Source organism: Aquila chrysaetos, chromosome 11 (genome assembly GCF_900496995.4).
Source record: "Aquila chrysaetos chrysaetos chromosome 11, bAquChr1.4, whole genome shotgun sequence".
Classification (NCBI taxonomy): Eukaryota; Metazoa; Chordata; class Aves; order Accipitriformes; family Accipitridae; genus Aquila; species Aquila chrysaetos.
The window spans coordinates 36871034-36884074 of record NC_044014.1 but is presented as its reverse complement, the minus strand read 5'-3'; the positions used below and the strand labels follow the sequence as shown (position 1 = coordinate 36884074).

General features: G+C 39.1%; 1 protein-coding gene across 24 annotated transcripts in view; it reads left to right on the top strand.

The window, feature by feature from the left end:
* PCDH15 (protocadherin related 15) overlaps nucleotides 1–13041 on the top strand; it is an 852429-nt gene that overhangs the window by 682083 nt on the left and 157305 nt on the right. For all 24 annotated transcript variants that reach the window (XR_003925762.2, XR_003925760.2, XR_003925761.1 and 21 more), the window contains 2 exons: nucleotides 204–283; nucleotides 6439–6532. Coding sequence is in view for 20 of the 24 variants with exons in the window: in XM_030030447.1 (XP_029886307.1) it covers nucleotides 204–283; nucleotides 6439–6532 (174 nt within the window). In the remaining 4 variants the exon portion in view is untranslated. The remainder of the gene's footprint in view (nucleotides 1–203; nucleotides 284–6438; nucleotides 6533–13041) is intronic.

The window sequence follows — 13041 nt, the reverse complement described above, 5'->3', positions numbered from 1 at the left end:
AGCATAAGAATTCTGATGTGCTGCAGCTTTATCTTAAGTAGCCATCTGTAATTACCGCTGTTGCCTTAGAAATAGCAAGATTGGTGTCATTCCTATAGATAACTTTAATAAAACTTCAGGGGTTAATTTTCCAGTTTATAAATTGAAGGAAAGAAAAGAAAGCTTTGTAACTGACTTTAATGTTATCCTCTTTTTTCCTAAAGGCTTTTGATAGAGAGGGTGACCCTATAAGATACCTCATTCAGAATGGAGATCCTCAACAAGTTTTTAATCTCTCTCAAAGGTAAGTGGAAAACCCTTAGAAAATAGACTTTAACTTTTCAGTCAAGTGAGTATGTGGGCTGAGAGCAAAAGAAAAGATATGTAATCAGACATAATCAGCTGTTCCTTAGATTGGCTCTTAGATGTTAATGAGAGCTCTGTGAATGATACTCTGGAGTTTTTCACAGGGGACTATTTATTTATTTTAAACACTTTAGTAGGTGAAACTCACTGAGGTGGAAACGTTCTATTTGAAAGAGTGACCAGGGATTAATTAAAAACCTTATACTTGTCAGCTCTTGACTAATGACAGGGACAATTTTTGCGTTAGTTTCCTGCCTTCAAGCATTTTAGTCTGTAGTGGAAAGTCTTTTGAGCATTGTTTTAAAACCTTTTTCCTTAAATTGAATACCAACTTAAATAGAGTTAGAAAGAGAGGGTACGTTATGAAATTTATAAGCACCAATTAGGTCTGTGCCTGTCCCACCACCACCTTTATTTTACCCAAGCAGCTATTATTTACACTCCAAAGTATCTTCCTTCTTTGCAGGAAGAAGGGAGCTGACTTCCCATGGTAGATGATGGGACAAGAGTAACCTGAGGCTTAGTTGTTCATGGTGCGGGTATAATTGCAAAAAAATTGTTATAATTCAGTGTGAGGGAGAGATTGTACTGAAACTGGCCTGTACATTCCGAGTAAGCTCTAGGTTACTTGCTGTGATAAATCTCACATATACAGAATATCAAATCACTTATGAAACAATGTGAAAAAAGCCTTAAAGATCCCAAGAGATGCTGATGCTGTTACCCACTAAGATTGATGGGCCCTCTAATAATAAAGACTTGTCAGGCAAGGAAAGGGACAGCTTAGAGAGAGGGGACTATTTGATTGAGGTGGCAAGAGCAGGAAATTATGTTGGGCTGCTGGCTTTATTCATTGCTTACGGCTGGAGTTTTCAGTGCGAATCAGGGAAAGTGTGCTTTGTTCATCAGCTCAGAGGGAGCACTAGGAGTCATAGCTCCAGCACAGTGCAGATTTGTAGGGTTTTCTGCACAAGCAGTGCTAGCAATTCTCTCCTTAACATAGAGGAACTTGGTCTGACCTACTCTGTGACCTTTGGAACTTGAATAATGAGGAGTGTGCCTGGCTACATGAGAGATGCTCCGAAGGGGGATTGCTCAGTGGGTAGTTGTTTTATATAGTTTGTGCTTATCCAGCGCTGTTCGCATCACACCATAAAAATCCTGATAGTTCTCTGTACCAGAGAGACTTAAAAAATGTGTGCAAATTCAGGCCAACTTCCGGCCTGCCAAACCTGTGTGTGAAGGTATTCTAGAAGTTGGATCCTAGGCAGCTCCTGTATTGTCCAGCTTTGGATGTAAACAGTGTGGTGATACCCAGCAGTCAAGCTGTTAAAGGTGGCATGTGAATTCACAGCTGTGAATTCAGTCTGAAAACAAGAGATCTCTGGTGTGCTCTCTGAAGGCTGCAGGCACAGCACACCCCTATGTGTCCATGGGCAGTGTTGCAGCACTTGCAGGTGTCACCTCCCAGGGCCTGTCAGGGGTGGCTGGGAGTCCTCCTCCATCCCACCTGGCCTCTGGGGCCCATCATGGGCAGCCTGACACCCCCCTGACACACACCCCCCAGCCTCACATCCCCCTGATATGTGTCTGAGCATCACAGCACATCGAGGGTTTCAGCACAAACTCAGGCGTGCGTTTGTCTCTTTGATCTGATGCCTCTTAGAAAAAAGGAGAGCTCTTTGAAGTGTTTTCTCCTTCCTACTTTCCTTGCATCTGTTTTCTTGGAAATTGTTTGTGCAAAGTTTTCTTCAGCCGTTTGCACGTTTTTTCTAGATGCTGAAATGTCTTGATAGGAGATTAAAGTAGGTTTAATATTAAACAAAGCCTATAGTTAATGTGAGTGGCATATTAAGGCTACAGGAATTTATCTCAATGTTACATAAATACATTTTTAGATACTTTAAGGCCAAGGCAGAGACCATGAACATCATTCTCTCTCTTCCTTTTTCTCATCTGGATTATTTTCTTGCATATTTTCTTTTCAGTTAGTCCCTGTGTAATTACCAACTGGCAACATCAGTACTGAATATTACCAGTTTTACATCTACTGACTAGATCTCTTTTAACCTCAATCTGAGGGTTGCGAGATGGTTTTTTTGCCTCCTCCTTTGGCAATACAACCTGAGCAGGATCTGTAGTAATTTGGTACCTCCTTCTGTTCCCCAGGAAAAGAAATGATTAAAAGCTGGGGTATTAAATGAATGTGAGTACATCTGAATCCTTGAGTAAAACACAGGAGTTTTTATAAATTAGCCTGTCTCTTGCATGATGTTCATCTATTGAAATGGAGGCCGTAGATTGCAACTGTTCAAATGGTCGGAAGGAGGAGATAAAAAAAGCGATATGATAGTGCAGAAATATTGGAGAAATTTAAATGGATACATGCAGCTAAAGGTCAGTGTTAGCAAAGCAGTATTTGTTGTCAATATTTTATTCTTAGCTCTCCTTTGATTTTTCTTTTTTTTTGGGGGGTGTGAGAATTAATACTTTACCACATAAATGTTTTATGTTTTATTCACAGTTCCTTTCCTAAAAAATTCTTCTCTTCATATTTTATTGCAGTGTCTTGAACAAATGCTGAAAAATATATATGATCTATTATGATAGCTAAGTGATTTGCAGAAACACCTGGAAATAAGAGAACTGTTAAAATACAGAGCATGGTTTACTATTTCATGTTAGTCAATAATATACCTGACTTTCCTACAGCCCTCAAAGGAAGTTAATGCCTTTCTCAGTAGCATCACTACTGTTTCAATGTCTGCTACTTATAAATTATAAAAAGTTTAGTTTAAAATTTAAATGGTCTTTAGTAATATAACGATAATATTAATTGAGCTCAGCTGACTATTCCTTAGCAGAAGACAGTACATGAGACTGGAACCAAAAATGAGATATGCAGTGTTATTAATTTGTCACACACAAATTACAGGATAGGTTGCTGGAAATCCCACCACTTTTACACTCATTTCCTTCTTGTGGGCCACGTATGTATGTAAAGCTAAGAATTTACTGTTAGTCTAATTGAAGTCTTTATAGTCTATTTGACTGATTATTAGTAGTCCAGTTATGATACTAATGCAAATAGCTAAAATTGCAAATATATGCGTGTTTTAGTATGTGTGTATGTATACATATGTAAATATAAAATATGTATAATGTAATTTCTGTATATGTGTAATTTTAACCTTCATATATGTATAATCATATATATGTATATATACACATGTATTTTAATGATACATAGCTATATACATTTATTTATAGCTATATATAGCACTACATATATTTACATTACTATATATATGACTATATAAAAAAACGTGTATAAATACATATACACAAAATTTCTAAGGTCTGACCTTTGCTCTGGTGTTATGTTTTACCGTTTCACTTGCTGTTTGGGGCCTTCAGGGCAATAATTTCCTCTGGAGCAGGGGTCTATGCTGAGTCTTCAGCAGCTGAAGTCCTGCCCTGGGAGGAGGGGTATGATGCAGACTGTTTCATTTTCCTCACTCTAGGATCCATTTTGAGTCATTTTTGTTTGTTAACATGCTCTATACCACCCTTTTTTTTTCCCCATCTGTGTGCAAGTCTATCTTGCATCTGAACTTACTGCATGTGGTGTGTTTTACATGTGTGGCTACTTGTTTATTGTTCCCTTTGTGACCCCAAACTGGTTTTGGGCAGCTCCGAAGGTTGTGTTTCTTTCTCAGCAGTAGGCACTGGTGAGGTGTTTGTAGCCCAGGGGCTCTGGTGTCATCCTGTGCCCGAACTTTCACTGCACTAGAGGCCATGCCTTTACTGATCTATCTGTACGTAGTTCACTCTCCACACAATAACCACGTTATAGCTATCTATTAGTTACAACAAATGTATATATAAAAATAGGCCAAACGCTACACAATTGTAGAAAAGTAAGCAAAAGTTAAACCAACATTGAAATCAGGTACTTGCTCATTAGATAATTGCTGTTTAAAGCTAAAACTGACCTCTGAGCAGGCCAAGGCAGGTCCATGCAAAGAAGCATGACAGGTCCCGACGCCCTGTTGTAGCTTGGCACAACACTTGTGGCTTGGAACAAGACATGTCAGCTCCATATTTACTGAGTTACAAAGCTACGCACAATATTTGTGTGTCCCATTGATTTTTACCAGCCTCCAGGAAGTATTTTAGGTACAATGAAGTTGCTAGCTTTTCCTTATTTGAGGAAGCAAAACATGACACGTGTCTATGTTTTAGTTATGTAGCAATGAGGCAGACCGAATGTAGCATCTCCTGAAATATTCTTTTCTTTGATTGCTGATCTTGGATGTTATTTTACCTACCAACCTTTCAATCCTAGGCGAGAGTTATGCTCCCACTTGCTGTTTCCACCTATTTCTGTATTATTTATTTGAGGAAACCGCTCACAGTAACAGCTTGCCAGTAAGTGTTGGTATTTGCTGGAAACAATGTTGGAAAAAGTCTTGGCCTGGAACCAGTTTGTTGAGGTCTCCTTTGGGAGTGAGAAGTTACAGCAGAAACTCTGCAGAAATTTATAATCTCAAAGGGAAATAACATCATTATTATTGGATTGGATATAATCTCTTGGATTATATACATCGGAGTGTTCTGAAGAATTACAGCTAATGAGACCTTATAGTTTGGTGGGACTTTTCAGTTTTGTTTAGTTTGGGTTTGGCTTTTTTTGTTTGTTTTAGTAAGACCTCTTTCTGAGCAAGTAGCTGTTTAGGTTCTTAGGTTATGAATGTAAAATGTAAGCTCAACCTGTAAAGTTTATACTTGTGCCTGACAAATGCTTGTCTGATATGCCCATTAGAAATGGAATAACATATGGAAAGTCACAGCATGCCAAGATCTCAGCCCTTGTGGATTTTGCACTGCAAAATCATGTGCTGTTACACTTTTCTTAAAATGTTAGAAGCCGACTGTGACATTTTTGGAGGAGTTTCATGGGAAGAGCCGTGCAACAAAAGGATAAATATCATCCTGGATCCATGTTTACTGGTGCATATTTATTAAATAGCCTGTGAATTGGGTGGCATGTGAGATCTCAATTTGCTACGTACTTGACTATGTTCCAGTAGGCACAAAAAAAACTGTAAATGAAATGCAGAGCTTTAGGGCTGGTCACAAAAGTACCATTTTTGCCAGTTCAGTTAGGCAGAGTTTAGCTTGCTTAGACAGGATTGTCAACCCAATGGTACTTTTCTCATGCTTCCTAATACAAAAGTAATGAGTTCACAGTGGGGTCTTGTCTCTGTGTTGCTACATCACACCTCCAGGTGGCTTCTAGACTTCTGCATGAGGAAATTAGATCATCCTAGAGACAAAATCTAGGTTGTTTTATTTGTTAGCAGTTACAGGAATTTGCAATGCTTTCAAACAGCATTTCTGTAAAATTTTTTGTTTTAGTTTTTGCCTGTGTGGCTTCCAAATAGCCCTTCGTTCCTTGTCTTTTTTTAAACAGGCATCAATAATCACAACATCCTGAATCAGGTTCCATAATAGTTGTGCCTATGTTAATATTTTATTATTAGGGAATATGGAGTATCTGTGCTTGCACTGAAAGGGCATTAGCTCATTGCAGCACTTTTACTGCAGTCACACAACATGCAAATTAGTAGCCTTTCCCTATAAAGCTTTGAGGCGGCTCATACTTAAGACTGTGTGTGTTGTATTCCCGGAGTTCACTGCCACAATCCTGTCAGGGATATTGGGACTCCTCTGTGATTAATAGACTGCTTGTGATTCTCTCTTCTCATATATTATAGCAGTGCAGCTTTCTAAAAAAATGAGGGTCCTGTGTTCAGTGTAGGTCTATCTTTTGTATAATCCTATTGATCACTGGGTTGCTATTTTAATCCTAAATTATGCATGTATTGAAGCAGAAAGCGTTAGAAATTGGCTAATCGTTTTTATTAGCCTTTACCTACACAAAACATGCTTTCAGTTGTAATAAAGCCTAAAAGCTTATTAACTTGCTTAAAGGGAAACATTTGTGTAACGCAAAGTAGTGGAACAAAAGTGCTTGTAGATATCTTAAAACTGTTGTGATAACGTTTTATGTTTTTGTTTTATTACTAGTTCTGGACTGCTAGCCTTAGGAAAGCCCTTGGACAGAGAAAGCACTGATCGCTATATTCTGATTGTTACAGCCTCGGATGGCAGACCAGATGGGGTGAGTTTCCTGTGAAAGTTTAAGAAAATGGGCTGTTATGGTATGTAGTTAGGCACTTGAAGTAGTCTAATTGTAGTAGTTTTTATACGGGTCTTGATCAAATATATCTATATTCTGCAACAATTTTCCTTTATCCCCAAAAGGTTTGTGTCGATAAAGCCTGTGTATCACTGGGGTAATGTCCTTTGATCTTGAAACAAAGTGACTTTGCTCCTACTTCTGCCTTTTTGTTATTCTTCAACAAGAACCAATGCAGTCAAGGTTTTGCGTTATTCAGATATGTGCATCTTCTTACTCCTTCTTCTCCGTGCTATTAAATAACCAGTCTTTCTTCTTACCTTCTCCTAAAGATCAGTTATGTGGGCAGCTATATTATCGATTTGTACTTTATTGAGTCAAATGCATTGAACTTTTCTCAGAATTGACAGATGAAAGCACTGTCTAGCTTCAAATTTTTTAAGCTCTCAGGAAATATCTGGAAAAATGTTCACGACACTTCTCTTAAAAAAATAAAACTTTTTTATTAGGAGGTATTTCTAAGTCTTCTATGTTTGCATTGATTAGGCACGCAGTGACCCTGCAATCAAACCAAGAAACTACTCACATTTGTGTTTAGTATAACAAAATTGTGATTTTTTAATCTCCATATTAAAAAATGGAGGGCTATTTAAGGATATGTATTTATTTGTCAAGCAAAGGCAATGGAATTAGTTTTTCTAAAAGTTTCCAGCAATCCCAACACAGGGGATTTACCGCAGTTGGATTGTGCAAGGTACACAGGAATGCAGCAGTTCTGCTGTGGACTTGTGCCACAGAGGAGAGGTGTCTATGTATCTGACCTTAAAATTACAGTGTATAAGGAGAGATCTACAATAATATATCCACATTATCTGGGCTATTCTAGGAGGCAGTGTTCAACTTAAAGATTGAAACAGAGAAATCTTGGACAGTTTGCTAAGGAGCGATCATGAAAGCTCTCTGATTTGGACCCTTGCTCACTCTGTCTTCACTGCAGCAGAAGAAAATCTTATGTATTATTTGTTTTTCCCTATTTTAGCTTTTTCAGCTTATAAGGTTTGCCTTCCTGCTCAGTATTTACTCAGAAAGTTTTTTTCCCAAAGTATTGACAAAGTTTTAGAGCCTTTATACAATTCTCTGGTAATACAGAGTAACTACAACAGAGCCCACACCTTTTCCATTAAAAATCTGGTTACAGTTATCCTTAGTAATTCATCTTAATGTTTGTAATTTTGTTACTTGTGAACTACTCTCCATTCTTGATAGCTGTGAGTTCAATTGTTTTCATCTCTAACTTCCAGCTGTGAAATCTGGAGATTTTAATAAGAGACTTGCCTTCTGTTTCAGACTATGCCATGCTGCTGAAATACTATCTGGGGCATAGAAAGGCTACTGAAAAGATATTTCCTCTTCCTTTCGTCTAGAGTTTCATTCTCTTTGTCCTGGAACTTAACTGGACATCTGATCCGTTTTAACACTCAGAAGAGAATAGTTGCTTTTTTAATAGAAATCCAGTTAATCATGGCATGCTGCTTAACATAAAATAGTTGTGTGTGAGGTGAGATATGGTTTTTGAAGCTCAACTGTGTAAAAACCACCAAATATAAACTGTGGAGGACTTCATTAGTATCGTCTCTGAATGATGCTGATGTAGGTTTGACTACCTGTTGCAGCAGAAGTCATTGATACTTAAGTCTGTGAGCAGTTCAGTAGCTAGGCTGGAGCAAGTAGCAGCCATGTTGTTGGGAAAACGGACTGTCCTTTTATTCTTCATGCATTGCCTAGCCCAGTGAAGACAGGGCTAGAGCTGTGGTAATACAAATAAGAAGAGTAGCATTCTCAAAAGTAATGGGAATGATATGCGAATTTCAAGGATTTTTTTATTGGGGTGTTTTTTTTTTTTTTTTTTAGAGAAAATATCAAGAGTATCCCAGAAGGAAACCAAATAATTAGAGGCCAAAAAACTGTTGTAACATCAAAGAAAGGTATTTGTGATTTCCCAGCGCTGGCATAAAACTCATCATTTCTTAATAAACATAACAGTTCTTACTAGTACAGCAGTCACTTGACAAGCAGAAAGACAAGCGAAACAGCAGCAGGTTGCTTGACTCCTTGGTACTGAATGCTTTTGATGGATGGTGTAATGTTGTTGTTGCTATAACAACAACAACATACACTTTAAAAAAAAAAAAATCCACTCCCCTGCTATCTCGTTATCTGCTTTCCTCCCTCAATACCATATGTTTTTTTCCTGGAGATTCGTATCTGCAGGTGTGTGTGTTAATTATTCTCAGAGTGAAATGTGGTCACACTTTCTAGTGTGTGTTCTCTTTACTGCTGCTTGGTTTGGGGTCTTCAACACTGTCTCTTACCTGGCTGTAGCTGTTTTCTTCTGTTATGATACTTTCTGCCAGTGGTGGGGCACCTTTCTTAAAATTGTCCAGCAGCATGGTTTACTTCACAAGCTGACTCATCTGCTCTTGAACCCTAAGCTTCTGGTGACAGTACATGAAACGAAAGGGTTAGGAGTTGTCTGGGCTTCTGCCAGTATCACAAACGAGGCTGTATAAGTTTCTTGGCTTTTACTTTACAAACAAATAGATGAAACACGGCAGCTCAGCCAATTTAATCTCCATGCCTTTTCCATGCCAGAAAACAGTGGGTTTGACTAATTTGCCAGGCTTCCCTGTGCCATTGCACAATTTATTGGATTTGCAGCTCTTTGGACTTAACTCTCTGCTATTTGACAGGCTCCTCCTGGGTCAGGGACTCATTTAAAGTTGCTAGCTGGTAACATGGCAAACTGTTCTAAGGACATGGTTGCTTGTTTCAACAAGTCAGTGAAATTTCCTGGAGGACCTTTTCTTTTTAACTAGTTTATATCAGAAAGCAATGGTGTCTCTTTAGGAAAAAAAAATTATTCCTGCAGTTGCAGAACTACTGCACAGCAAACTAATTCACCTGCTGCTTGTCATCAAGGTTTGGTTTTTTGAACAATTCTGTTAGTGCCTACAGAAAACGGGTTATCTGATTGAAGAACTTGTTTCACTTTCCCTAAAATCACAAAGTTAACTCCACAGGCAGGTGCAACTTAATTTAAATGACATTAACATATTTTAGCTAGTAACATACTAAAAACTGATTTCTTCCCATCCAACAGTGGGCTTTTTGAAACTAGCTAATAGAGTCAAATATACTTAAAGTCAGCCTTTGTATTCTATACAGCCTGTTCTGTATTTCCTTGTTTCTTTAAAATTTGAAAGAAATTTACAGGGAAAAGACTTTATTACTGCATTTGGGGTTTTTTTTTGTTGTCAGTTTTTTTAGAAAACTAGAAATTTCCTCTTCAGTTACAACATGAAAATTTAGCATTTCTATGTTTTGTAGTTGGGGTTTATGAACAATAATCATAGGATCACAGAATGATTCAGGTTGCATGGGATCTCAAGAGGTGATGTAGGTTGAGCCTGTTCCTCAAGCACGGTCAGCTATGGTTGCACTGACAATTTAACTGTGGAGCAGGTTATTTGATTCATAGCCTTCAAGTATAAAGAAGCATAAAAAGCCATGTTAGTGCCCTTACAGAGCGAAAAAAAAATTTATTGATGTTTCAAACTTATCTGAGAAAGTTCAGTCTTTGTAATTTCAGCCAGTGAATTTGCTTCAGAAATTGTGAACAGTACTCAAGACATTTCAATATCAACATTTTTCAGCTAAATTTTGTTGTGAACAAAGAATTTTAGCCATTGTAACATAGGTTTCAAAGGGGCACAACTTCAGCTTATTTATTTTTAAATAATAGTGTATAAAATACTGCATTTTAGATGGAATACTTCAGATGGGAAATGTTGCTATGCTTTGAAATTGTTGAAGCTTTCAGAAAGAAATGTATCCCATGCTGCTTTAAAAGTTGTCTGTCTCAGGGTGATGTCTCTTGTCTGTTCAACATTGTTCTCATAAAACTAAGAATGTTTTTCTCCATAGAGATAAGTAAGGCTTGCTAGGTGGGTGAAGCCTGTATTTCAGTGTCGCATCAGCAGTCTCTAGGGTCGAAGCAAACAGGGCCAGAAAAAATTCATCATCTCCCCTACCTTTAACACTGGTCCAGTTCACGCACTGATTGCCATCTCCAGCACAGACAGGGTCTTCTTTGGCCCAGGGAGACATGCCAAAATGGATCTTTCTTTCCACTTCTTGTATCTCTAGGAGTTTGGAGGTCAACACATAGGGCAGCAGGACACTTCCCACGTGGGATCACACTTCTGCTTGGGGTACAGCAGCGCCGGTGCCAGCACCAGTCTCTTGGGGAGCAACGTTTCCTCCGGGTGCTTTTCCCGTAATCATGGTGGTGCAAATCATAAACCCACAAGTTACTGGATTCCTGATCTTCTAGGGACTGAAACTCTTGCCCTTGTAGCTGCAACCAAGCCAGGCCAGCACTGCGTGCCCTGCCTGCTCTACTCTGCTGTAAACCCTATGGGATATTGGACTAGTACACAGTATACAATATGGTATTGGCCCTCCTTTTGATCCCCAGTGTTCTCTAGAGAAAACTAACTATTCTCCATCATCATCTATGAAGTCCATTGAACACATTTTTGCATTTGAAATGTCTGTGGGCCCACACACCTTAAATTTTTGGTGTTTTAATGGTATTTTTTTTTTTCCTGCTCCTTTTTCTGTGTCATTAATAAAGGATCTAAGAGACTTTTAACAGTGTTACTGTGGCACTAAGTAGTTGAGGTTTCTGTATTCTAAGACCCAAGGCTTATTTAACTGCCTAATGTTGTGTGGTGATAGTCATGTTGACACCTTTTGACTTTTGGGGACTGCTTATTCCATCAAAATTAATACAGAGCTACTTATGCCTTCAACAAGCAATACAGCTTTTCATTTAGCGGTGTGGCCTGGCTGACACAGTTTCATCACTTTTGCATGCCTTATAATGCTCTTGATTATTTAAAATGCTCAGCTATGCTTTCCAAATTATTGTTGCTCTGAGTTATAACCTGGAGCATTAACAGGCTTGTGGTTTTTCTCTGATCTTGGAATAACATGACCTACCACCCAGCACTGTTAACAGTATGACACAACAAACAATTAAGTATGCATTAATTGAGTAGTCAGGAAAATATTTTTATTTTCCTAGTAAAGAGACTTGGTCGTAGATGGGCAAAAGAATGACACGCAAATGAAAAAATATATCAAGCTCAAATTGTTTTCACAAATTGTGGTGCATTTGGATGGGATTTCAAGGCAAGAATTCACATCTTTGCATTTCAGAGGGAGAAGTTAGAAACAAATATGCATGACTTGTTAGAAGAAAGAAAAAGCCTTCTATGCTATTTATTTTTGGCTTGTGTGAATGTGTATGTGTCTGTTCATTTATATAGATAAAACAGGAAGCTCCGTTGTATTGTCTTAGTGTGTATTGTGTGATTTAAGCAGAATTCAAATGTCCAAATACAAATGTCTAGTCCTGAAAATATTCACCCAGCACTTCAGAAGTGTGTTTCTGCCCAAGTCTTGGCAAAACAGAGCAGCTCAGTGCCTAGTTTACAAAGCCATTTGTGAGTTAGCAATTAGGTATTCCTTAAAAATTGTCAGTCATCCAGGGGGTGCTCCCAACCCTCCCAGGCAGCTACAGCCTGCCTTTTTAATGTGGCTGAAGGAGAGCAACAACATTGATGTCCCTTCTCACAGTTGCTTTGTGGTACTGTTGTGGTTTCAGCCCAGCCGGTAACAAAGGACCACGCAGCCGCTCGCTCACTCCTCCCGCCCCCTCCGGTGGGATAGGGGGGAGACGGAGGAGAGAAAAGAAAAAAAAACTGGAACCTCGAGGGTTGGGATAAGGGCAGTTTACTGGGACAACGCAAAAAAAGTTACAACAACAACGACGGTACTAATGAAAGAGTTTACAGAAAAGAGTGATGCACAGTGCAACTGCTCACCACCCGGGACCCGACGCTCCGCCACTTCCCCCACCGAAAGTCGAGAGCAGGAGAGCCCTCCCCCCGGCCCACTCCCCATGTATATACTGAGCATGATGTCACATGGTATGGAATAGCTCCTTGGCTAGTTCAGGTCAGCTGCCCCGGCTATGCCCCCCCACCTCCCAGGTTCCTGTAAAAATTAACTCTATCCCAGCTGAACCCAGGACAGGTACTCAGAAAATACTGACAGGGTTCAGATTCTTTTGTATGTCTTAGAAGACTCAACCACTAGGCCACTAAACTACTTTGGAAGTCCAGAAGAAGCTGTTGTCTATCTGCTGTTTTGAAGTTCAGGGTATAGTCTGAGATTCGCTGGATAGGAAAGATTAGAGGCGACCTAGCTCTGGGAGGGTTTCTCTGAAAGCCATGAATCCAAGATCGTGCCCGTTAATCTCAAACTGTGCCCATTTCTTCTGCAATGAACACTTCATGAAAAGATTGGAATAATTCTAGCACTGCAGACCCCAAAACTGGTTTGGGGGCCATGTTTCCTGAGGA